This window comes from Anopheles nili, chromosome 3 (genome assembly GCF_943737925.1).
Source record: "Anopheles nili chromosome 3, idAnoNiliSN_F5_01, whole genome shotgun sequence".
Taxonomy (NCBI): domain Eukaryota; kingdom Metazoa; phylum Arthropoda; class Insecta; order Diptera; family Culicidae; genus Anopheles; species Anopheles nili.
Window position 1 is genome coordinate 58,952,066 of NC_071292.1, and position 25,170 is coordinate 58,977,235.

Consider the following 25,170-nt stretch of genomic DNA (forward strand, 5'->3'; position numbering starts at 1 on the left):
TTTGTTTTGGTGTTTGTTTTGAAGAACATTGTTTACGTTTTCAAGCTGGCTTGAAATTTGTTGGAAACACGAGTTGGATCGAACGACGCCTGCTGACATGCTCTCCTGTTACTTTTGCGTGAACATTTCATACTGTGAGAGGCGTTTTTTGAAGCCGAATTTGGCGAGTTGGATCGAACGCTGTGCAACCTCTCGCGGGCATGGTCTCCTGTTACTTTTGCGGATACAATGTCGTGCGATGAGGGGTGATTATTTTTCGGCTGTCGACGACTTTTGATCGCGTGCGGGTTCGTTTTTTCTTGCGTAGGACGACGATAACGGTTAATTAAGTAAATAAGTCGGATAAATAAGTAAATAAGCAATTTTGAGCACAGAAAATGATATGATAATGAATGCTGAAGTTTATTAGCTTTTAATGTAATGTAATTCATCGTTGGTTACAGGAGAATAAATTGGTTTAGCATACTTTTTGTACCGTTTATTGCAATGCATGGTGGCAAATGAGTTCTATATTACAAAGTGTTGGTCATACAAACGCGAATAAATAATTATTTTAGCTGAAAGTCATAAAAGTATGTTTCTGAACGCATCGTAGCGCTATATTTCTTTCGACTGAACGTTTACTACGAGAGCACCGCATGTGATGATTGAATGGCATTAGACTGTGAGCAGCGACCAAATTAATAGTAAATGCTGATCGTTTTGTGGAACGGAATATACTCCAACTCGGCCGCGTGCTTCCGGCGGTAATCCCACAAGAAATGGTCCAACAGGATGGCATTTACGCGCGCCGGCGCCACATCGGGATGATGTTTGCTCAGCTTCAACCGCACTAACGCCTTCAAATGCTCCACGACGTAAATGGAAGCTCCACGTATCTCCATCTCCTCGCGGCTCCCAAACTCCAGCAACTTGTCCTCCTTCAGCAAAGCCATCAGATCGTCGTTGTACGCCATTGCGCCAAAGTGTACCAGAACCTGCGGCACACGATAGTCGGCGAACATCGTGATCGCGTCGATATCCTCAAACCGTCCCAGTCCCTGTCCACGGAAACAGGCCCACAGATCACCGACGAGAATTTGCGCACGCTTGTAAAAGGACACTCGCGTTTCGGAGCCATCGTATGCCAGCACGGCTTCATCACGGAAACAGGGAAAATCCTCCACGATGCGTTGAAGCAGCGTTAGCGCCGAGCCGGCACAAGTGCGGACACAATTTTCAAACTTTCCCTCGTATCGGTCCAGCAGCACACGTCCCGCCTCGTGCAAACAACGCACCCTTTCCTCCAGCAGTGGTGCTTTGGTGTCCTCCGTATCGGACCGCATGATCGACTCGAGCTGCTCGAGCGTGATCGTGGAGTAGAATGCCGGATTCGTGATGTCGATCCCTTCACGAATGGCGCGGTTTATGGCAGCACACAGCGCGAAGTACCCGGTTTGGCCGTCCACTTTCCATTTCGTTGCATCGGTGCCCGGTGTCCAGAAGCAGAAGTTAAGCGCATCGATGAGGAATATCCAATTGGCTGCGTTCGGATCCTTCGCCGTCGGATGGTGCTCGTGTTGGGAGAAGTTTTCGATGTCGATTTCTTTGTCCTTGATTCCGCGGATCACCCGGTCGGCTAGCTTTTCAATCGCTTGCTCATGCACGCGAACGTATTGGGCGTGTTTTACGATCAGCTCACTCGATGCCGCCGGTAGAAGGGCCATGATTTGCTCGCTGCGATTACCAACTGTATTAAACTGTGTACCACGTGCGATCAATCGCGTTATGGGTTGACTGAGGCTAATTAGAAAGCGCGCGCGTTGCATCCGGGCTTTGTTTATCCTCGAAAACGGGTTGACGTAAGACCGCATCGTTTATATCCACAGATACGTAGTTATGTATCGCGGTTTTGTTTTGTACTGTTGATTGGAGGGTGCGTTCGTTTCGAATGAAAAAATGTGCATTTCGATGCATTTTATCGATCGAACGTTGTAAGGTAACAGATTTGCTTATGCGATGGAGCACTGTTGATAAGCTTCTACCTAGATGGAGCATCGATTTTATCGGTAACGTAGCTATCTCGGGCCTGGTTGGTAGAGTGGCATTTTCATTCTTACATGGTGATAATTCAACATTACTTTAGCATGCTTCAGAGTGTAACGATAAAACAATTCTTTTTTTTTACTCAAACCAACATATGGGATGGGACACAATGCTTGATATTTCACGTATGAAATACTTAATCCACTATACTACTGCCATAAGGGCGCCGGCTATTCCATGCCTAATTTTTGTTTGATAAGGAACTGCGGCAACCGCTTGCCTTTCCAAAAACGGGGAAACGGAACTTCCGTCGCCTGCCGCAGCTTGTTAGCAACGTACGCTTCGGCGGAAAACTTTTCCGCATCTTTGATCTGATTTATGAGCTCGGCTTGGAAGAGTTTCTCCTTCTTAAGTTCTCGCCTTTGTCGTATCTGTAAGGAAATGCACAAAACAAATGCAATTTAATACTACGATCGTTAAACGCTTCCCGTACACTGTTCCACCTTACCTTTAACCACTCGAACTTCATGCGTTTGCGAAGCTTCTTCAGCTTATGCTTACGCATTTTGCGTCTCCGGATGACTATCAGCCGTGCTGCTTGTTTACCGTTCTCATCTGGCGAAACGGTCCCGGTAGGGAGGTCCAACGTCGGAATCAACGTTAGATTATCTCCTATAGGTGCTAGCGTGTCGGGGCGCTGTACAGGAGCTTCGATGATTCGTGACACCAGCGGAATGTCGATGATTTCTTTCAACGGTATCAGCGGGGACCTTCGAATGCTGTTACCAATTTCTACGCTTCCAATCGAGGACCGGAATTGATTCAGTCTAATGCACATCGGGTCGGATTGCAGATGGGTGGTGGCATTTTCCAAGCAGGTCGTGTTTTTCAGTACAGCAAGCGGTACCATCGTACGGGGGGATCCATCTTTGAGAGCGATACGGCTGAAGCTACGCGCGAGAGATGCAACTCCTACCGGAAGGAAATAAATAACGATGAGCTTATGCTAAACAACAGATGTGTTCTGATTCGATCCTACCTTTAACGTGCCGGTGTTGAAGCATTTTGAGCAATCATCAACTAATTTGTAGCGATAAAACCACGCACCACGATTATACAATGTTTTGTTGTTGTCTGTACGTCCCGGTGTTTCGTAGGTGTCAACAATTTGACAGCTGCGTTTGACGTGGTGCCTAATGATTGTACGATAGCTGAGGAGATCTGCATTATTTGCAGCTAGTGATTTAAAGCTTTATATCATGGAAATAACTTAAATTATTTGTCGATGTATCGATAAACGTATGAGAACAATTATTCCAATAAACATTTTTCAAGTTGATTGCAAAAAATGAATGTAACTTGATTCACAAAATAGTATGGACTGGGCGCCTCCATGCAAATTTTACTCAACAAACACGTGTCTACTAGCACGTGGAGTTCTTTCTAAATAGTACGATCAAAGTTTGCTCAGTTTTCAATAAAACACATTTCTACAAGCATTCATGCATTCCTCAGCAACTACTTTGAATTCAACAAACATTTCTGTGCACATGCGCCTTATATCGGTAGTCAAGGTAGGCCTGTGCCTATTGTTCTGGTGCGGCAAATAGTAAACAAACGCTCGTGAATCAAAAGTTATTGACCCGAGGCTGTCGATTTTGTCTTATTGCAAACGAGCGACATACAGGAAAACTCTGCCAAATCATGCCCCATCCTGCCTCGGTGAAATCTATGCTAGTGCTTGGTGTCGCCCTCGTTGTCGCGCGGGCCTCTGACATTAACAAGGTTGTGTTCCAGTTCCCTGAGTACGATTTCAAGGAAACCAGCAAAAATGTGAGTATTTGAACGGTCGCAAACAGCACCGTGCTATTGCTAGCTTGTTTTATGTTTCTTTTCATGAAACACAAGTATGCTTAATGTTGCTTTTGCCCTAGGAACTCACTTTTCGCGAATATGAGTCTGCCTGCGATCAAAGCAATCGATGCACGATACTAGACGGAATCGAAAGAACGCGATGCGTTCGGGAATGCATCTCGCCGTCCTGCTATCAGGAGATTTATAAGTTTGACGAGGTACCAAAAATAGTCTATCCTCAAGCTCCCCAGTCTTAACATTAACGAACGTTGTTCTATGTTTTATTTTAGCTCGAAGAAGGCGAAATCGATGTACGACTGAATTCCTTCCGTGCTTGCTTCATGCAACGACTGAACCGCAACCGAGGTTAAGCCAAGCTCGAGCCACATCGTCGCAAATGGCGACACACCATACAAAACCTCATGCGGTGCGATATTACTAGAGCAGTATTCGGGATTTCCTCTAGGGCTGTTGTTCACTGTTCAGTATTCATTGTTCGACGTTCGGTAGAGCGCGTGCCTCTCTCAACGGACCCGACTGGTCAATCAATTTTAAAATAAATAAATAGTCCAATTCACTTAGACAATCGGATGTTTACATCGCTAGTGGATTCCACTGGGCTGTGTTTTCTTGCTTTATTTTCCATCAAATCCTTAATTTTCTCTTTTTTAAGTTTAAATGAAAAGCATGAACGAATGTCTTTCGTTCCGTACTAGAAGCTCCGTAGGAAAATGCAGGAACAACAACAAAAAATATGAGCAATGAAAAGTATAAAAAGCAAATGCAAGTCCCGTAAAGAGAAAACGGAAAAGAAAATGTAAAAAGAAAATAACAACTGCAAATAATGCCACAAATGGTATGTTAAAACATGCGCCGTAGAATGAATAATATGGACCCTGAAGCGTTTTGAACCAATGGCCGATAATAAATTAATCCGAAGCGTCTTACACCCCGGCAGTTTGAGGACTGAGCACGATCGCAACCCCAGATGAGCTCCCTGCCTACCCTAAAGCTAACCGATACGAAATGTGACTGGGATGGGTGTTCTTGGCATGGACGATGACTATGTGAAATTTCGACGGGTTGAGTGATTCCCGTCACCGGCTGGCTATTGAGGATGTGTTTTTGAAATATCTTCGTCCTTTTCGACCCACTTTTCCACCCACTCATGCACCCATTATTTTCCGCTCTGCGACACAACGCAATGGCACAACGACTCGAGAGGAGCCGAGATCCCTCTCAAATCCGCGAGTTTGTTCCGTGCTACTGTAATCCCCTGCCGTATTTGCCAGGTTTGCCGTCTGTTGCCTGGACGTGCGCCTGCCGTCGCTCCGTTGTTTACGGTTGCTTCCTGAGGCTTTCGAAAAACTCTATGCTACTCTTCAGGTGTCCTGGCTGAAAAACGGGACTGCTAGGGCGCTCCGGAGACGTGTGGCCACCCCCGTCACCTCCATTGCCAATACCATCAATAATGCCCTCGCCACCGCCATCACCGAGACCACCGACACCGGGGCTAGCGCTAACGGCTAGCGGGTCGTCCTGATGGCCCCCCTTGTGATCGTCGGTGACGTTGTTCCTGTTTGCCGAAAAACAAAAAAAAATCGTAGAAGCAAAGTGGAAAGAATAGAAGATCGCCTAATCGGCCATTCGCCGGTGCCTAGCGTGCAAGGCACAGGAGTATTAGGCTGCGCTACAACTAAGAGTACTATCGCTACTACTAATGCTACTACTAACAACGACTACAACTACTATTGCCGAAAGTATGCCCCACCGGAGCAGCTCATCCGGTCGACCACGTACTTATGCTCACGGATCTGCTTGGACAAACTGCGGGCGGTTATGCTGTGGCCGGGGGCCATCGGGTAGAACGTTGACTGCTTGTACGCCTCAAGGTTGAGCTTGCGTATTTCACGGATTTCATCTCGCACCGCAATGTTGCTCGTACTGCTGTACTGTCGCTGTCCTTTGGAGATCCCGTTTGGCAACCCATCGGAGCTTTCCTCGTTCAGCACGTCCGTCGATTGGCGAACAAAGTCCTGCAGAAGCACCGGCCAGGGATGGAAGCGAAGCGGAGAGCAGAAAACAAAGGTCTATTAACAAAACGTCGGCAGGAAGGTTTTGCAAGCAACCGCAGATGAAGAAGTGATCACAATGAAAACCAACACGAAGGTGTGATGTTCGTTTATCGGGAGGTGTAGTTGGGTGTATTTTTGTTAGGTCGTGCTGTAAACTACTGCGGATTTTAATTAGTTTAATGAACATGCTGAAAACGCCCGTCAGCAGTGCGTGTGAATGTGGCGGTTTGATTTGTTTCTGATCGGGAAAATTAGAGGCACAAGTACGTTGATGAGCTGAGGTTTCGCTAATTCATGAGTTGTTGTGTTCGTTTTTTTTTAACAATTGAAATTTGTGAGTTCTTTCAATGCGACTCGATGTACTAGATCGATAGGATGTAGTATACTATCCAACACATACATGCACGAACAATGGTTACAAGACTAGGTGGCGTTTTCACACGCATGACTGTACATTACCTTTCTAAGCTTGACCTATTTTGCCATCCACACCATCATCACCATCATCATCATCATCATCATCACCGTAAATAAAGTAAAAATCAAAAATAAAATAAAAGCAATTGCAAGAGAAAACAAAATGTCCGAAAAGCGAGTCAAACCGATCTAGACGACGCCTAGAACGTCTACAGAACTGTGTTCACACGACCGTACCGTTCTCTTCCATTCAATAGACTATGATAAACTAAAGTCAACGGCAACACAACATCGCAATACCACAGCGGGAACTCTAATTTCGCTACCACTACTTACCCGTGGTTTGTAGAGTGGTTTTGGTGGCATTGTCGAGATGTCACTCGTGCTGCCACTGTAGCACTTGGCCAGCTCCTTCACCGACGGCAGCATTCCGATCACGTCCTTCTCGATGATGGAAAAATCACTGCCCATGGGTGTACGCGACGCCGGGAAATCGATATGAAATGAGGCGTGCATCGATGGAAGCACGTGGGTTGTACCCTGCTCACTGGCATTCTTCGAATCTCCACCGGCTAAACTGCTGGTGCTACCGGTAAAGCTAAGTTTCCGCTTCGGCGCAAAGAACTTAATCGTATCCGGCGAGAGAGGCTTCACTGGGAATGGAGCCGGACGGAGGTATCCTCGACCATCCGCTCCTGATGACTGCTCACTGGCTGCGTGTGTGGGTGAGGCGATATTCACTGGCACTGGACTAGCGCTAACTGACGGTGGCACTGGCTTTACTGGGCTCGCAAGCTGAGGTAAGATTTGGAGAATTGTATCACACATTTCCGGATCCGCTACGCTCGATTTTCGCTGGACGGTGATCGCTTCACCAGCTCGAACCACCTTTGACTCTCCCGTGGTCAGATCGTAGATACGCGTCACATCCGAATCTTCGCTGTACGTCAGACTGTCTTGTTCCGGTCGTGCGGATGGCGAGGTTGGCGAGTGAACGCTCAGCTCGGAGGATGAGCTCATCAGCGAGCCGTTTGGTTCCGGTTCGAGCGGGACGAGAAAGATCTCTCTGGCTGCCGTGCTGAGGTAGTTCACCTTGGTGCCCTTTTTCAGGATCGGATCATCGGCCGTCACCTGGATGGGTCGCGCCACAAAGATGTCCTCCGAGTTGGGGTTACGTTGCTTGCCGAAGCTGCTCGACCGGTAGAGGGCGCTGTTCGGATCGGATGTGATCTGGAGCAGGACATGACCGTCGTCGAGGTTGCGTCCAAGCATAAGCGACTGTAGGGAAAAGCCAAGAGTATATCAGTCTCGTGCAAGATGACCACAAACAGCTATGAGAAGGGCGCAAGTACAATGTTACCACACACCGGTTAGTATGCGGTAGAAGTCTATCGATCTATTGAGACGGTAAAGTAAGGTATATTAGTTTGAAGCCGGCTCCACGGCTAACAATTTTCACGTTTGTTCGATTGTTAGTGACACATGTTACCCGCCTTAACATGCACTAACATATCTCAGAAGCAGTATCGAGGAATCGTCATTCTTGGATCACCAAAACAACAATAACCGCACTTTTGCACGATTCCTTGATGCGTGCATTTCCGCATCTTCAAAGTTCCGTGGGTTAGTACTACTGGCAAAAATAAAGGGGTAGTTATCGATGAAGCATGGTTCCGTAACTGCGTCAGCCTATGCTGGGGAACTGTTACACCTAAAACATGCCCAATGATGCCGAGTGTTCGTTACCGATATGTTGGATGGTGATTGCTAGTGATGGTGTAGATGTGATAATGCTCCCCGTCATTAGTGTCGTTACATGGTTTCACCTCGCCTGAGCTCTCATGAAAGATGATGATGCACTTATGAACTCTAGTCTATGTCAGCCTTGCACCACTACAATAACCAGCCCACGAGCTTTTTCGATGCGCCGATCCCATCGTGGGGCGATCATTTTGAACCCAATCTATTGCTACCACCTCGGATGCTTGATGCGCTTCTAATGGACGTAATGTTTGCTAAGCGATTGGGCAAATGAAAACCGTACACCACCGTATGTTACTGGTCGCTCCTGACCGCTCCCAGAATAAGTGATCCCCCCAAAACACTGATCTGGACGATGGACGGCGTCGTCGGAATGAAAACTTACCCCCGTGGGGACTTTTGGTGAAAAAAGAACATTCAAGCCGATATCGTGGGGCGCTCCTGCCGATCCTCCTTCTACCGCCTGTAATCTCATTGTGTTCTCTGAGTCTTTGAGTATGTGTTTTTTGTGCCTGTGTCCTGTGTCAGTGTACGTCTGCGTGAGTAGGATTTGAAGGTGTTCTGCCGTTTTTACCTGTACTGAAAATAGAAACTCTTCGCCACTACACCGAAACACCATGCCGAAATAGATGGCCATCCTTTTTTTTTCAGCTAGCAATCATCAACCAACATACACGGAACGGAACGAACAAAAGGACAAAGGACACGACAACATGCTGCAACTGTTCGATACGAGCACCACAATGTAACGGAACGTAATGGAGCGTAATGGGCTATGATGATATTGTGTATTTGTTTTACGATGCGACACGCGATCACTCGATCACGGTCACCCATCTTATGAACTAATCATCCGCTAGTGGTTATAATCTCTATCGATGGTTTCTAAAATACATCTACTGCAATCCCATGCACTCTGCCACTCCATTTAAAATATAGGATCACTGTGTCTGATCCGCATCGCGCGCACAACACGGCAAGGATACTCAACACCCTTGCCAGGCGCACGTGTGTACTTGTTTTGGTTTCGTTGGCACTGTTTCGCTTGAAGGCTAGTATTGCACCGATACCGTTCCCCAGCGCGATCGCCTAAGTCAGCTCATTTGCTCAGGGTCGATCGGTAGCTGTCCGTCCGCCGAATGACGGGAAAAGCGGAAAACTGCTCGATTCGGTTTTTCACGCTCGTACTGCGACGCAACGTGCAAAGGTTGGTAAAGACAGTTTCCGCGACGGGTCCCGGACGAGTCCGAGCATCCGCCAGTAAAGGATCAGGATCGCCCGAACCAGACCGAGAGGACTTTCGGGGTAGCGATCGAACCGAGCGTTCCTGCGCTTCAGTCACACCCGGAGAAACCTGCTCATCGAAGATGGGATTCAGCACGAACTGGCGCGTGGTGGCATGCCGAGCTCGGAAGCTGTCCCGTTTGTAATCGCTGTGAAGCGTTTCCTGCTCAAACTGCGCGATGATATGCGCAGGAATATCGACCGCCGTATCGCTCCCCGCGGCCGAAGGCGTTTTGGTTTGATAGCCCAAATCAACCGAAGCCGCCCGATGGGCTGCTGAGCCACCCTGTTGGCCTGCTTCATTCTGTGGTAGACTTCGATTGGAGCGCGTAGAAGGTGACCGACCCACCGGTGAACGCACACTGGAAGCCGGACCGTTGTTCAGAAACCGCTCCATGATGTAGGAATCGGTCGGTAGATGGTAATAGGTTTGGTGACTCACTTTCTCATCATCGGTGCTATGCGATAGCTGCTGCTGTTGCTGCGTCAGCCCAAGTGTTTGTTTTACCGACCCACCGGTCGTTCGCAGCCGCTCAGGATCGTTGATGTAGTACTCTCGCCCAATCCTTGGATGATGATTCGTGTGAGAAAGGTGATTAATGCACCATCGCAAGGGCAGATCAGTGGGATTTCAACTTACTTTTTCTTCTCCAATAGCGCACCACCGATGACCGATTGCAGGGAGCGATCGTTTTCCGTCCCAGAGTCCGTGGGTTCTCTCGGAGGATCAGAGTCGTCCAAGAGTACACCGGCGACGGCTGCTGGAGCGGTCTCCTTACGCACCAGACGATCGATCTCGATCATACTGGTTGGTCGGCTTTTTTCCGACAACCGGCGTTGCAGGGCGTCCGGAGAGTACGGATTGTTCGCGATCGGTTTGGCATTACGCCACTTCAGATGCTCTCGCTCTGCAATGGATCCTACGCACAAAGACACAGACCCAAAGACGGTAAGGATCTCCTCCAACAAAGGAACTAAAACGCCAACTGAGCGTATCGACTTACCTGGTATCAAGTTATCCGGTACATCCAAAGACGTGTCTTGTGTCTGTTCATCCCCAGAGCCTTGCAGGAGCGCGTGATCACCAGCATCGCAGCTAAGCTGCTGTTCGGGTTCTTTTTGTGCTGCAACGATCGAACAATCAGCGGTGGCATTGGCGGGCGCTAGGACGTCTAGCAAAGATTCGCTTACGAAAAGATGGCTATTCGGGGGGTTAGTGCCAATGCTAGGTGACGAGGCCCGTCCCGTGAGGTTAGTTGAGATGCTATTGTTAAGGGTGGTAGTGAGTGTGTGGCTAGAAAACGATGTTAATGGCGATGAAAGGGAGGGAAGCTCTGTGTCGCTAAATGGCATGCTGGTGTCCTCGATCTTGGACTCTGCCTGGGATTCCATCGATGCCAGCATTGTCTCGTCGCTGCCTGAGCACGTCGCCGCGGTTGATGAATCATCGGCGTCGTTAGTCACCGTGGAAGCGGGTTGTTCAGCAGATGGTGTGTGCTGGACGGTCACGATGTGATGTGCGGGATTTGGTGAGGACACTCGCAACGCCTCTGGTGATTCGCTCAACTCGAAGCTTGTATCTGGAAAAGCCACCGGTTCTTCAAATACTGCTACCACTTCTTCTGCACATTCGATGAGGTTCAGATTGTCAACACTTTCTGCTGTTTGTAAGAGTAGTTCGTCATTCGTATGATCCTTGCAAGGATGATCTTCTGTTTGTGTGAATTCGATGACGACATGATCATTCTCTTCTTGTTCTACTACCTGCGCGGTATTTTCGCTATAGCACTCTGGTTGTTCCATGATAGTCATTGAAGGTATCTCGCCTTTTTCAACGATGAAATCACTTGCTGATGGTCCCGATGCGGAAGACTCATCTGAGCCTTCTTCCAACAAACTATCAGATAGAGTTATGTCGTCGATTAGGACAGTATCGTCCGTTTCGCAAAGCATTGATACCGTAGGGTCCGTGCATGGAATCTGTTTCACCTGCGTGAGATCCTCGTCGACGTGCTGGGTCTCATTTTGGTACACTCCCAGCTCATTGAGGGCCTCCGCCGATTCAGAAATCGCTTCAAACTCCTCATCAGCTTGCAAGTCCGGTTTGAACCCTTGCTCATTGTGACTTGCTATCTGTTCATCGGATGTCTCTTGCAATTTAGAAATCGTTACATTGTTCGTATCGTTCTGTTCTGTTGGAACGCAATCGTCTAGCGAAAGATCGAGCTTTTCTTCATTCGAATCAGACGGTATCGATTTAAAAGCATGCATGCTCTGGCAAGCTGTTTGCTCCACAGATATCTCCACCATTTCTGAAATAGTTTGATCGTCATCCTCGTCCTGTTCTGTAGACATGTTATCACCCTGCGAGGGGTCAGCTTCTTTGATTTCATGCATCGAATTGTTGATCAAAATTGAGCTATCTAACGGTGGTGGTTCAGAATCTTGCATGCCTTCGCATTTCTCTTGTTCATCGAATGATTCAGGGTATTTGGAAACCGTTTCATGTACATTATCGTCTTCTTCTGTTGGTATGCTTGTTGTCCTCGCATGTAAGGCCTCGATCGTATCGTTTTCTGATGCTACCGGAGTGGAAGTTTGCTCACGCTGGCATGCATCGGGAGTGTCAGTTGATTTGGAAATCGTTTCATGATCATCACTGTGCTGTTCTGAAGGCATGCCGCTTGTCGTCGAAAACATGGCCTCTTCCATGATCGAAGCATTTTCTGTTGGTTCCAATTCTCCAGTATCCAGATCAGGACCGACTAGCAGCCCTTTTAGTTGCTCACAGTATGCTTCCATCTGCTCGGTAACGGCGATGATTCCCGGAGGACCTTCCGGTCTCACGAAATCGTTCTCAAACGCTTCCAAGTTGAAGCGAGCAGTATTGGCTGCTTCTAGGAGTACTGCCGGTGGCTGCTCCTCGGAGATGGCCATCAGTGGTGAGGTCCTCGCCAACTGATCGAACACGTCCGTGAAGGAAAGCATCGTCGGGTGAGGCGATTGGACCTCCTGCTCCGGCGAACCCACTAGTGGCAGAGTTTCCAGCATCAGCAATTGCAGCTCTTCCGTTCGTAAACACTCAGGTCTGTTAGTATTCCTTCTATCGACGATGTCGTCGGTTACATCACTATCACTAGCACCGCTACCAGGTTGGCTATCCACTACACTATCCGCTACGATTACTACACTATCTGCTACGGGATTTGATGGAGAAACATTCGAATGCGTATGGTGCGGTGGTGCTGAGGAAGACATGGTTAGGAATAGGGGTTCGTTTGGTTTGAGAGCCGTGTTAGTGTGCCGATCCATACCGTGCCGTGTGGTGCATTTTGGGTTTATCGGGGCAAGAAAAACGAAGGTGGAAGCAAAATGAACAATGCAGGTGTCAGGTGTACGGTTAATACCCTACAGGGGGTTCTTGTTCGGAGGGTTACTCTTAGGTGGGGTTGCTAGTACACTGGATCTGCTAGTCGAGCGAAGGGTTATGGTAAACTGTAAGATTTCTGCCGGGCGGGATGACTTACCTCGATCTATTGGGACTTCTTTTCGGTCTCCGTAGCCGCCGGCGTTGTGGGTTTCTGTGACGGAGCTGCAGAAGAAAGGACAAACGAACAGGGCATTAGACACACTTATTCTTTCATGAGGACAGTCGTAATGTGTGTTTCACAAAAGGATTTTACAATCTGTACTGTTGACAAGCAGGCACAAAAATCTCAGGACATTTACAGAGGCTACATACATGCAAAGTGTTAGCAGGATGAAGCTGTTTGCAAGCAGGGGAACTATGTTGCGTGTGCGTATGTGTTGTATTATCGATTTGTGGCGTCGACCGTCTCACTTACCGACTGTCACCGGCTTCGGTACGCTGGAGTAACTTCACGTCATCGGTAATGACGCCATTGTTCGGTTCGAACACATCAACCAGGAAAGGATTTGTCAGGGCAGGATTGGTAGTTTCGACCTTTTCTCCGACCGGTTCCATACTGATCAGGTCATCAACCAGCCTGATACCGGCGGTTGTGTGATTTGGTGTCGATTGCTCACTGAGCAGGAGGCTGTTTTTGGCTTCCGACAGGATCTCTTCATTAACCGGTAATGAGTTGATCGACACCAGACTATCCGGCGGCAGGTGCTCGTCTAGTAAATCTTGCGTCTTAGATGAGGACGAAATGCCCTCGCTCGTCTCTTTGCTACTCGAGGCTCCTTCGGGATGATCCTCGTCCCGGGAACTGTCCTTGCCGGCATTCAGCTGACCGTCTGATTCGTATCCCTCACAATCGGAGCCGGCCTCCGAGAGATCACTGATTTCGTCAGCATTCTTATCACCAATCAGCGCTTTCACTTCCTCCGTCGGTGACGGCACGAGCATTGCGATCGAGGATTCGGTCGTTTTCAGTTGTCGCTTGCGAAACAGCCAGTTTTCCTCCCACGTACCATCGGTGGCGTTCGATTTGAGCGACTGCAGATCGTCGTCCTCGGCACCAGAACCAGAACCGGTGGTGTCGGATAGATCAGGCAGGGGCACCTTGTGCCGTTGGATGTAATCACTCAGATAGGACTCGTCCGTGTCGGAAAGCCTCCGATCGCCGGTGGCACCGTAGCTGACGCCTTCGTGTGGGTGCACGTCGTCAGCCTGATCGAGCGAATACGGAAACCAATATTGGTACGTTGCCGAGGCGCAATTTAGAGCCCTCTCCCGTGTTTGCTACTTACCGCTAAGGACATCTGTCTGAGGGTTTCTTCGCTCAGCAAACCACGGTGGTTACCAGCTACAACGCCAGAGCCAATGGGAAAAAAAGGGTGCGTATGGAAAATGAACAGAAAAACGAGACAAAGTCATGTAACAGCCGTTTGTCATACGACACGCGAATGGAAGCATTAGCGGTAGGTGTTGCAAAAATAAGTGCAAATAGCCTTACGGCTATCCTATCCTCGAACTCCGGGAGTTTGACCTTCGGCGGAAGTGCACCCGACGGCGTGCCAGGGAACGCGACTTTCTCGAAGCCTTTCTCAGTAAACGTTCAAGGGCGTCTTCGAGCGGACAAGTTCTATTTAAATGTCACTCTTACGATGGCAGCCGATCGGGCAAATCGAGTAAATCACAACAAACGAAACAAAACAACACAAGACGCAGGACACACTTGCACCGGACACACGCCCTGCACCGATGGGGGCGATTGCTAATTGCATTACCCAAAAACATTGCTCCTTCGTTCGTACACACCGGCAGCAGGTTGAGCGGCACATTTCGAACAAGAAGAACAGGGCTGGTCACCTTGCATTAATGCAATTATTTCTACGTTCCTTGGCGATGACTTCGAGGGCTTGTTATGCCACCGTCTTCTCCATGTGGTCAATTTTAAAACAATCGAACCACCACCGTAATCACCCGGGGCGCCAGTAGATTGAGCTTTCCGAAGGCTCCCGAGTCTCACAGATTAAAGTTCATAACAGTTTGTCTAAGCAGTCTTAATCCTTCTGACAAAACGTCGCGAAGGTTTCGTGTGGTTCGCGTTTTATGGAGGTTAAAAAATTAAAAACTGAAAACTTGAAACCCGCCAACAACCGGGTCCTGTCTAGTGAGCTCAAGAAGGGCCGGCTGCCGAAAGTGAAACAGAAAGTTGTATAATTGGATCAGATTTTCAGTCGTTTTACGCATTGTTTCGGTCAATTTCATGGAAGAACCTATCAAAATTCGTTTCAGGAGGCTCGCACTAAACGAAAGTTCAACCATAAAACTGTACCTAGTTATCTGAGGCCGAGTGGAAAGTAGAAAACACTGTAAGCAGTTGGCGACACAGCAAAACAAGCTCCTCGCGATAAGCGGACGATCCGATCGAGAAGTCCGATATCAAGGAACTACTCAAACAGTAAAAGAATGTGCGTTTTCGCATGGCAAGCCGAACAAACAAAGGAACACAAGGCTAGGAATGCACAACCTTTCACAACCACACAACAGACAGGACCCTCCGGGGAAGGATCGAATCTCGATCCCGTTCAATGCGCGCCATCCGAAGCAGAGGATTCGATATGCAACAGGAACTCGCGATCGTTCGCGACGCAAACAAAAAAACTCACCTGTTTCGGTCAGCTGATTGTGGTTGATATCAACCGCACCAAACGGTGTGGCGACACCAGTCGACTTTCCGGCCACGTCGCCGCTGTTAGTGAAGTTTTTCGGATTCCGATAGTCGTCCACCACCTGGGGCGAGAAGAAAGTATTCGATCACAAAGTACAGATAGACCACACCGATGATAACCGTAATGACACCGAGCATTGCTGTCTGATGGGGCTGCAGGGAAACAAATTCTACACCTGAGGGCTTAGAACACTTAGAACCGGTTGACGGGTACTCCTTTCCAGAACGGGTTTTGTAATTAACTTCCGTTCGATCGTACTCTTCAAACTTCACTCGCTACCGTCAGAACTAGCGACTAAGATCCCGTCAGTGGAGAAGCCAGCATGGACCCGAGTTGGCGTTTCGTTCCAAGATAACGACTATCAATCGATTCCCCGGAAACACGTCAAAGACACCGGCGATATATATCGCTAACAAGCGCGTGATGATTGCCTATGCTCACTTGTTTTGTGTCCAACTAGGCGGGCGTTTTTATTCTTCGGACATGCCGACCAACGACTACCTTCAGTGTGGCAGGTTACAAACTGACTACTCTGAAGTTCCGCTGGGAGCTCCAGCTCGTACTGATAGACCCTAGAGAATGGGTAGAATTGTCGAGTTTCCGTAAAGCCGGGTCACGAGCACCGGCGAGGAAGGAATCCTCACAAGTGTAACCGACGACGACGGTAGCACCTGTCTGTGGTATAGTTCGATTTCGTTGTCTCAAAGCACCACATGGTGCACCATGAGTGATCCTGGGGAATGGACGGACAACAGGCGATGCTCACGACAACCTGCACATGACGCTCTCGGTTGGCTTGCAGAACTGACCGAACTGACGCGTGATGTGGGTTACGCGGACGTTCTTTACCATCGCAGCTGAACCGGACTGAATCACCACGAGCAAGCGCCGGTGACCGCCTTATCGCACCTTCGTCGAAGGAGTTTGGCAAATCAATTATGTCACTAGGTAGCGCGAAGGATAATCCGCCCCCGGGTCAGGGTAATCTTGCCGCGTGCCATCTTCGAGCTTTGCTGCGGCAGCGAGAGTGGAAGGAACCTTACCTTATTTAACACCGCAGTGGCTAACAGTTGTTCGTACTTCTTCGGATCGAAGTACGGCAAATGTTCTTCCGGCCGTAGCGGAAGGCCACTGTGGTTCAGCAGCTCCGGCAGCTTGGCGATCTCCTCCAGGATCTTCTGAATCAGTCGCTTCAGCTCGAAGTGCTGATCGCTCGGGCTGTGATGCTGCTGTTGACCTTCCCATAGCGGTAGATCTAGTGGTCGAGGGTCCGTGCATCGAAACGGGGTGAAAATAGGCGGGCATACATAAAAAGAAAAACGACAAATCGATTAGCTTCTGCTGCTGCGGGTGAGAATGCAATAGTCGGTTTCGACCCGAAGAAAGAAAGACAGATCGCTGTGGAAGCAGCGAAAAGAAGGAAACAAGACAGAGACGAACAAAACCATGCGCTAGCGATAATTACCGAAACACAAGGAGAAGGAAAAACGAGAAAAGTTTGCGTACAGTGCGTCAAAGATAGAGCAACCTAGCGCTCTGGAAAAAGCTGGTGGGAGAGAAGTTGTCGTAGAGACACGTGCCATAATGGGATGCAATTAATAATTTCACACTCAGCGGTTGAGATGGATGAGGCTGCTTAGAGTACACGTTTCACGCGCGTGGACGCATCTCAGGTGCTCTTGAGGCACTCGAACCTCCCCGACATACGGGAGGTTTGTTGTGCTCCTATTTTTTCTCCCCTTTTTAGCTCCGTCCTTCAGTGCGTCTAATGTTAAAGTCGCTGGCAAGACAAGCGGAGAGGTCAGCACTAATGTGCATTGGCCGCGTGCGAGTGACATGCAGATTTACCCCTGGCGGCTTCAATCGCTTAATCCAGCCGCTTAGGGCCGGCACGTCGATCAGGCTAGGCCATTTTAAACTCGTTACGTTTTGCGCCCGAGTACATGCAATTATCGTGATGGTCGAGGTCAAGATGGCGACGTGCAATCCTTGATTGGAATCGACTCCCCCCCCATGCATTGCGTCCCTTTAGTTCTCAACCACGCGCTTGCTGAGCGTCCTGATGATGTTGCCCGATGATGCGAGATGTTGCTTTAATTAGCATTCTACGCTCGACTCGGTCGCCGGGCAGCTCTTGAGCGATGTGTGCTCGGTTTTATATCTCGATAAAAAACACTCCCAGTTGTCAAAACTCTTTTGTGGGGTATTTTTTGTTCAACAACCATTCTTATTCATAGCGAGTGTATGCGTGTGCGTATTTTAAGATGATAAAATTACGTCAATGGCGCTGGTTGTGTGAAGAAAAAAAGAAGCAAATGACGCAAAGCAAACATCCGAAGGCAAAGGAATAAATGGTTTGTATAAACACGCTCATACTCGCGATGGTTTGTAGCAATTGTTACACTCATTTCAATTAAACAGCTTCCTGCTTTCAATTGGGATTTTCACTAAATGGCATCGACAAAAAAAGTGTGCATTTTCTCACGTCCGCTGATAAATGCACATTTCTTTTGCAACCGGGCACAGATGCATGTTATTGGTAACGTGTCCTTGGTTGAAAAATTAATGCCACTGACAGGCAGTGGCTCTAAATGTCGCATCATGGCAGTAAATTGTACACTGATATGCCTAAGTGGTACTTTCAACGCTCAAGCAACGTTTGTACTCAAAGAAAGCAAGATCCAACAACCAGCGGGTCTGTAGAGAATAAAAAAAAGCAACAAACAGGTAAAGATTACGAATTGATTCCATTTTGATGTGAACCAAAGAGGCAAACAAAAAAAAATCTGCAACTTGTAGCTAGTGGAATGGAACAAACAAACAAAAAAATTGGCAAACAAACGTAAAGAGCATCGCGGTGAAACAAAACAGAAACCGAAAACAAGAAACGACACGACCTACGGAAAGACAACGCTCCAGAAAAAAAGACTGACACACGAAACAACGAGGAACCAGCGTTCCGGCGAGCTGCACGCCATTAGTGAAAAGCGAAGAAAAACACACCCCCTGCTCGAGTTCGGTCGAGTTTTTCACCTTCTTACGCTGGAGCTGGTCGCCTTGGTCAGTTAAACCTCCGGTCGTTGGTTTCGATTGATCACGCAAATTATCATTGACCGTTTGCGTGGAGCTACCGACGGTGAAGCGGTGTACCCCGCCAAGGAAGGACCGTTTGAAAACGAATCCAAAATTGCGTGTTTTCCACATGGCTGGCTGGTGCATGTGCCATCTGCTTTGTGTCCTTTTCTGGTGAATGGAGAGGCGTAGCCACTGCCACATTTGCATAGGCGAGGGAGGAAGGCTAAATCAATCGCACACCGATTTCACGCCTAGCGGAACGGAAAGAAAATGCGATCTTCATTTACCGATCGCGGCGAATCCCAAGCCCAGCAAAAAGCGATGCGGTAACCACAAATGAAGTCGAACGGGAAAAACGGGCGCCGATTGCGTTTGCGGAATCGAATCAGCCGCAAGTGCATTTTGGGCTTCAATGCGGCAGCACTCGATGCACCGCTTTGACGGTTAACGTGACGTCCTTGAATGTCCTTCGTCCTTCGATCGGAACCTGTTTCCCTGACCAGCGCCAGAGGTGAGGTTGAGAAAAGGGAGAAGGACGCTGAAATTAATTTCGATTCGCTCCGGTGCAGCACCCGCCGATTGCGGTTGCAGCAAACGCAGCAAGATGCAAATGGAGACCGGCCCATAGGGTGGCAGATCGTGTGGCGCGTGAAGGGCACGAAGGTCGCGAAATTGAAGAGCGAAAGGTGAGCCACCGGCGAACGTAATCGCGATGTTGCGGTGTCAAGTTCATCCGGCCCAAACTCGCGGACCGCTGGGGTCTAATCTCCGGTGGCTTACCGAGGGCAAGGTTTTGTTAAAACGGTGGCGCCTTCCTGATAGCTTTAGGCGATAAGCGATGACGTTCGTGCGTTTTGGTTCAAACACGGATGGTCGGAATTTTTATCGAGTTTCACGAACGAAATCTTTAAAGCTCGGTTACGTGCGATCTGATTGGATGCTACCGGGCAGTGTTTAGATATCGGGTTGACAAATACTGATAAAAATGGTAATTATGATACACAGCTCAACAAACTTTTAAAAACGTGTGTAAGGATCCATAAAATTGAATTAATTTAAACACTAGCTAATAAATTTATATCTTGAATTTAGATCCTTCGTTAAGCTTTGTTGAAGGGCGATTTTACTTTAACAAACAAGTCGGGTATTTTAATTGATTGATGTCTCACTGATGGCGTAAACATTCTCGTGGGGTGTAGGAATTTCAGACGGACATCCCTGCATTACAAGAAGATCCCCTAATAATATCCCATGATGGGAATCTCTTTGAGTGCTACTATACTCTGACTCATTGCCTCGTGTAAATACAGAAGGTAACACATTCGCACAGCTTCTTTTTGTAAACGTGTATCGGTCCCTCTTCAAACGCCAAGAGAAAGCATCGCCCGTGCATCTTTCACATTATGCTGTCGCACGGTTTGTAATTGATTGAGATGGTTTGGCCACTGGCGGCGTGAAGACGTCCATAATGTTGGCACGTCATCGCATCTCGGTTTTACTTTCCATTTGCGAGCGAGGAAAGGAAAACGAATGCAATCTACCATCGGCAACATGCGGAAAGGATACGCGTTCCCTTCGCTTCCTGGCTGTTACCTAACGCGTGTCGCACATTGCGCCATCGGGCCTTGTTTTAAATTCACCCCAGATAAACGCATCTTTCACCGGGTGGCTGTATTTTGCCAGCGAACGATTGCCATTTCGATGCACTCTGCCGTTGTTGAGCGTGCTGCATTTTCATAATAAACGGCCGCGGTCCGTAAGCTTACCGTCCTTCACGCGCTATCAGAACTATCTGCCACGGTGCACGCCACCATTTATGTTGCCCGTAAATGGTGATGTTGTTTATTTCACCAGAAAATAAAGCTCGCCTCTCAACGCGCGAACTCGTGTGGCACAGCGATAGCGATTTCAGTCGAGTTGTTTCGGCGCTGAAATTAGCGTGTCCTTTACCGGGTTTCACGTATCAATTCGGGGCGTGTTATTGCGCATGGGGGTCTTTTTCTTCCGAAACAAAGCTAACGGAAACCGTGCCAAATGGTTTTAAATGCGACAAACGTGTAATTTTCACCACACGATGGTGACATCGGTAAGCGGTTTAAATAATATTGCGATAGATGAAAACGATGGAAAGCTGAAGGCCAATCGTGAAAATTCTCCTAACAACACCGTAAAAAAAGGCCACCGTTTTCTCTAGGTCAACTCGTTGGTAAATCAACGCAACCAATGCTTAACGTAAGCTTTTTTCAAGAACTCATAGCTTTTGTCGCTTAAGATCAAAACGGACTTTGACGCGGGGGCTTACCTAGCACAACTTGGATGATGTAAACGGCCACGTAAGAGGCGACTGCGGCTAACAGATAGCAACTTAGGTACGAACAGCTGCAGCTATCCATTTCGAGGCTGGTTATATATCGTTTCCGTACACAACTAAACTAACACTAACTCGTTCGCTTCCTTTCCCGGATGCTGCTGGTGAAGGAATTGAATTAATCAGCGAATGAACGCTACCAAACACGACTCGGATGCACTGTGGTTGCTTTGATTCGGGGATCGATTCCGTTCTAAGCCACGGGCGCCAAGGATGAAGCCCTCACTCATACACAGAACGATTGCACTCGCGAGTCACGGAGCGTTGCTGCCGTCACAAAAATCTAGTAGGCTACGCCATTTCTTCGAAAAGTCATTTCCCTCGAAACCGTCCACCTCATCCAGGTCGGTATCCTTCCCAGTGAAAAGGCATCGATCTAAGATTTTCCCACACACCCACCGCGGTGGCGCACACTCCCGCGGTGGCGTGAAAATTGTTTTCCCCACGGTGCGCACAACTTAATTAAATTTTCCACACCACGCTCGCCAAATGCTCCAGACCACGCGTTTTGGGCGGGTTTCACCCGGAAATCGTGCCCCGCGTGTCGTTTTCCCGCCCCCGAGGTCCGATTATTGGAAAAGTTTCATTGTCATTCATTGGCTGGGAATGCTCCCACCGTGTGTTCCCGATTTCGTTCCGTTTTGGGGTTGATTGCGAGGGGTGTTCGCGTAAGTCGCCAAACCGCACCGAAGGGAAGAATTCAATTCCAGCCGATTTGCGGGGGAAGGTTAAATCGCACCAACCTCACCCAGTTCCGTTGAAAGAAGCCCCTCGCGGCGCTTGATGGAGATAAGCGTGGCTTCGATTCGGTGGTGGGGTGATAAGATTAAATCTGCTCTTTTTATCCCGTCCCTACAATGCAGATAAAATAAAATCCACTTGCCACATGGGATTAGGAGGGGGAAGGTGTATTTGGGAACAGTAGCATTTGTTCGGTATCACGAATGGATCAAAAGATTGTCCCTTTCGGCAAGGACAAATAGAAACTTTAAGCCTCAAAGCCGACTGTTCATGAAATCAAACTTTATTAGGGAACCTTCAGCAGATAAATGTGATCCCAGATCGTAACGCTGTTTTTTGAGGGTACATGGACGATATTCGTCTTAATTAATCCCCCACCGCAAGCTTGCTCGTTTCTTGGAACGAATTTTAAACTATAATTGTCAGAAAGCAACACGATAAATGAATTATTTCAGCGGCTTCCATTGGCATCACTCTACCGCTCTAGCCTTCGCAATAAATCAAACTTTCCCATCCCATTCATCGGTTCAACGCGACGACGAGTGGGCACTGTTGATTAATGTTTCTAACACCAGCCCCACGGCTGACGATGAGCGAGCTTCGTGAATATTTCATGAAACGGTTCTTGCAGGTGCTCTTCGCAAAAGAACCCATTCAATTCCGGGCCGGACCAAGCGCGATACGACAGCGGCTCGTGTAGTAATTGAACCGCATCAACGCTCGTGCCACGATCAAATTAATTCCCTACCGGCAGCAGGTGGCACTGCAGGGTAGCAGGAGTAAAACAAAACAAAAAACAATACGACACACGCCCAACAGCACGCCCGAGCGATAAGCGGAAAAGCGGAAGTGAATGGTAGCTTTTCCGACCGCTTACGAGACCGGCCAGGGGGAAAGCACGCACGCCGATGCGACCGAAAACGAAAGGCAGCTAATACCAATATTAATGGGGTGTGATTGGTTAAACTTGTTAATGCGAGCGAACGGTGGGACTTCAGAACGCGGAAAAAGCAAAAGCAATGCAACCGGCGCAACCACCGAGCTGATAAGGGCATCCTTTGGAGAGATGCGCCCCACTTCGACCGCAAGGGGATGGTGTTTAATACCCGGGCGCGTTATGACTTATTCATGGCTTGTTTGGTGTTTCGATTTCGGTTCGATTTCGACCGCACCGGGTTGTAACTTTTTCGACCCGTGCGTGGCCACTTTCCACCGCGTTTCGCATCGCTGGCGAACTGACCACTGACCGGTCACTAATTGGGATTAATAAAGCCGTCTAGACGGAGGGCGATTCGGGTCCCGGGATGATCCAACGCACGTATCACACCGTGCGTTACGGCGACCGAACGCGATTGATGAAATTGAAGGCGTGAAGAAACACACACCATTTGGGGTGAGGATGGATTGTAAAAAGCCCACTTTACAACCGGTAATAGAGGGTGGAGAAACGGACGTCGCGTTGTGGCTAGCAAACATGGCGTCGTGGCTGTCGTTTGGTGGCATGAAAGTGCATCCCCATCGCCAGGATGTGATTCATTTATTTGGATTTGTTTGAGCAAAACCAAAAAAAAAAAACAACCAAAACACCTCACTATCAGCGCTGGATTCCCGGGGCGCTCGTTGGGGTGGCGTTATATCAATGGGGTGGCAGGTGATAGCCGCTACTCGAACCCCTCACCCGGACAATCAATCAAAACAGCAATCGCGTCAATTTACGGCCAAACCAACGGTGCCGTCGATTTACGATGATTCGCCGGTTCTCGGTTGCAGAGCGAGCGCGCGCGAGCGTGCGAGGCAACCCTGAAGGATTTATGATTCCGGTTTCGCAGTCGGGAGGCCCATTCCTCGGTTACATGCACATCGCGTACAGGTTCGTAATCGTCCACGAGCTGAATCGATTTCATGAGTCCAGTGTAAATCCTTGCCGGTGCAACTAGAGCACGCAGACGAGCTGGTGTCCTTCAGGAGCCCACCATACACCCTGGTGCGTTACTGGGACTTTCGGGCACTCGCTCAGACACCCGATGTCCTTCGATTCCCGCAATTTGGTTTCCCACGGTTTGTGTGTGTACGTTTCGGTAGTTGGCCTGCCGCTTGAAGCATTCTTATCGCGCTCCAAACACTAACCGACCGCATTACGTTATGTTCCACCGGAATTCACTTAACACCCGCACACGCGATTGCTTCTCTTGTGCCACTTATAGCACACGTTAGATCGCTGTTATCAGAACACCCCGAGACCAGCAAGCCCTCGATACGGCACAGCGTTCTCGATGAACAGGCACACGGGCACTTACAATCGGCAAACAACGCTAACTCCTTCCAGCCGGCTTGGTCACCAGATCGCGACCAGATTGGTTTATTTGCCCTTTTTTTTTCGACCGTGTTCGAGCCGCGAACCGTCGTCGTCGTCGTCGACCGCGACCGTTATCGTGCGCGCCCCGTTCAGAAACTGAACCGACCCTCGATGGGCAGCCAGCGGCGAACCTCGCGGTTTTTCTCTCGCGTCATGCGTGAGGTTCCAACCTCCGTAAGGTGGAAGGGGCGTGTGGCACCTGTCCGCGCGTGCAGTGAGAATGAGAGAGAGAGAGAGAGTGAGGGTCTCGGAAGGCTCCGTCCTTGGGCTCGCGGGAAACACAGGTTAAGTGCCACAAGCGCTCACACGATCACGAGCGTACCTTGAGTGGGTTTCGATCTACTCGCAAAGAGAGCTGAGTGATCGCTCTCGCTGATCATGAGCCACCGGGCAAGTAAGCTTCAACCTCGTGCGATATGTTGGCTTGCTGGTGGTTTGCTGGTAAGCAGCAGCATCATTGTTCCGGGCGATCGCACGACGACCTTAAGAAGGACACGGGCGGTTTCATCCCGGGCTCCGGGACGGGGCTTGCCATCTTTCCGTTTGATTATGCAAAAGACGTGTTTGCGACGATCGCTTCGGTAAACACGGCGCGAGGCGAAAGGTGACACAAGTTCCCGCCGGAGCTGGGCTTCTTCGAGAGATGGTAGAGCTTTTAAAAACCGTGCGACCAACGGTTTTGACACTTATCGACACTTGCTTTGAACGTCGATGCGCGCGTTTGGTTGGTCGTTGGTTAAGAAGGAAGCTGGGGCGCGATCGCGGGAATTGCGCAACATACATCGGAGAGGGAGATTGTGAGCATAATTTTTGAAGGTACAGGGAAAAAAATCCACGCGAATTGATTTGTGTGCTCTCGCGTTGTGTGCGAGTTCACCCTTCTCGGACAAAATTCAACCCACCCCCTAAAATAAAGCCCGGTTGTCAAATTGGATAACTAGCTGTAATGCGGCATCGTTCACGATCCACGTGATGACGGCTTCCAGCGCTGGAGGAACCACCCTCTGGTGTTGCGTTTTGTTTTTCCTCCACCAAATTGCGCTTATCATCATCGTCGTCGTCACAGCACT

General features: G+C 48.9%; 4 protein-coding genes across 4 annotated transcripts in view; 1 reads left to right on the top strand and 3 right to left on the bottom strand.

The window, feature by feature from the left end:
* Positions 1 to 478: 478 nt before the first annotated feature.
* Positions 479 to 1,759, bottom strand: LOC128723280 (queuosine salvage protein). The gene has a single exon (XM_053817004.1). The coding sequence runs from the start codon at positions 1,704 to 1,706 to the stop codon at positions 681 to 683; it is 1,026 nt and encodes a 341-aa protein (XP_053672979.1). The 5' UTR covers positions 1,707 to 1,759; the 3' UTR covers positions 479 to 680.
* A 431-nt stretch (positions 1,760 to 2,190) lies between these two features.
* LOC128723281 (uncharacterized) lies at positions 2,191 to 3,160 on the bottom strand. Its single transcript, XM_053817005.1, has 3 exons — positions 3,065 to 3,160; positions 2,534 to 2,997; positions 2,191 to 2,456 (listed from the first exon to the last, which is right to left on the bottom strand). Exons 1-3 carry the CDS (start codon positions 3,087 to 3,089, stop codon positions 2,256 to 2,258), a joined length of 690 nt encoding a protein of 229 aa, XP_053672980.1. The 5' UTR covers positions 3,090 to 3,160; the 3' UTR covers positions 2,191 to 2,255.
* Positions 3,161 to 3,753: 593 nt separating this feature from the next.
* On the top strand, positions 3,754 to 4,340 carry LOC128723282 (uncharacterized). Its single transcript, XM_053817006.1, has 3 exons — positions 3,754 to 3,858; positions 3,960 to 4,097; positions 4,170 to 4,340. Exons 1-3 carry the CDS (start codon positions 3,757 to 3,759, stop codon positions 4,248 to 4,250), a joined length of 321 nt encoding a protein of 106 aa, XP_053672981.1. The 5' UTR covers positions 3,754 to 3,756; the 3' UTR covers positions 4,251 to 4,340.
* A 265-nt stretch (positions 4,341 to 4,605) lies between these two features.
* Positions 4,606 to 25,170, bottom strand: part of LOC128724714 (uncharacterized) — a 31,702-nt gene continuing 11,137 nt past the window's right edge. Inside the window, exons 6-17 of the mRNA XM_053818436.1 lie at positions 16,604 to 16,815; positions 15,498 to 15,621; positions 14,133 to 14,188; positions 13,262 to 14,052; positions 12,944 to 13,008; positions 10,421 to 12,481; positions 10,057 to 10,336; positions 9,859 to 9,982; positions 6,708 to 7,649; positions 6,414 to 6,428; positions 5,680 to 5,915; positions 4,606 to 5,455 (exon numbers count right to left, since the gene is read on the bottom strand). Coding sequence (XP_053674411.1) covers positions 5,218 to 5,455; positions 5,680 to 5,915; positions 6,414 to 6,428; positions 6,708 to 7,649; positions 9,859 to 9,982; positions 10,057 to 10,336; positions 10,421 to 12,481; positions 12,944 to 13,008; positions 13,262 to 14,052; positions 14,133 to 14,188; positions 15,498 to 15,621; positions 16,604 to 16,815 — 5,144 coding nt within the window. The 3' untranslated portion in view covers positions 4,606 to 5,217. The remainder of the gene's footprint in view (positions 5,456 to 5,679; positions 5,916 to 6,413; positions 6,429 to 6,707; positions 7,650 to 9,858; positions 9,983 to 10,056; positions 10,337 to 10,420; positions 12,482 to 12,943; positions 13,009 to 13,261; positions 14,053 to 14,132; positions 14,189 to 15,497; positions 15,622 to 16,603; positions 16,816 to 25,170) is intronic.

Bases quoted from the DNA above. Each gene is read 5' to 3' on its own strand.
- LOC128723280 (XM_053817004.1), bottom strand. From the start codon at position 1,706: ATGGCCCTTCTACCGGCGGCATCGAGTGAGCTGATCGTAAAACACGCC.
- LOC128723281 (XM_053817005.1), bottom strand. From the start codon at position 3,089: ATGCTTCAACACCGGCACGTTAAAG. The intron at 2,998-3,064 runs GTAGGATCGAAT...TCCTTCCGGTAG, and splicing joins TCAACACCGGCACGTTAAAG to GAGTTGCATCTCTCGCGCGT. The intron at 2,457-2,533 runs GTAAGGTGGAAC...ATTTCCTTACAG, and splicing joins TGAAGTTCGAGTGGTTAAAG to ATACGACAAAGGCGAGAACT.
- LOC128723282 (XM_053817006.1), top strand. From the start codon at position 3,757: ATGCTAGTGCTTGGTGTCGCCCTCGTTGTCGCGCGGGCCTCTGACATT. The intron at 3,859-3,959 runs GTGAGTATTTGA...CTTTTGCCCTAG, and splicing joins TCAAGGAAACCAGCAAAAAT to GAACTCACTTTTCGCGAATA. The intron at 4,098-4,169 runs GTACCAAAAATA...GTTTTATTTTAG, and splicing joins AGATTTATAAGTTTGACGAG to CTCGAAGAAGGCGAAATCGA.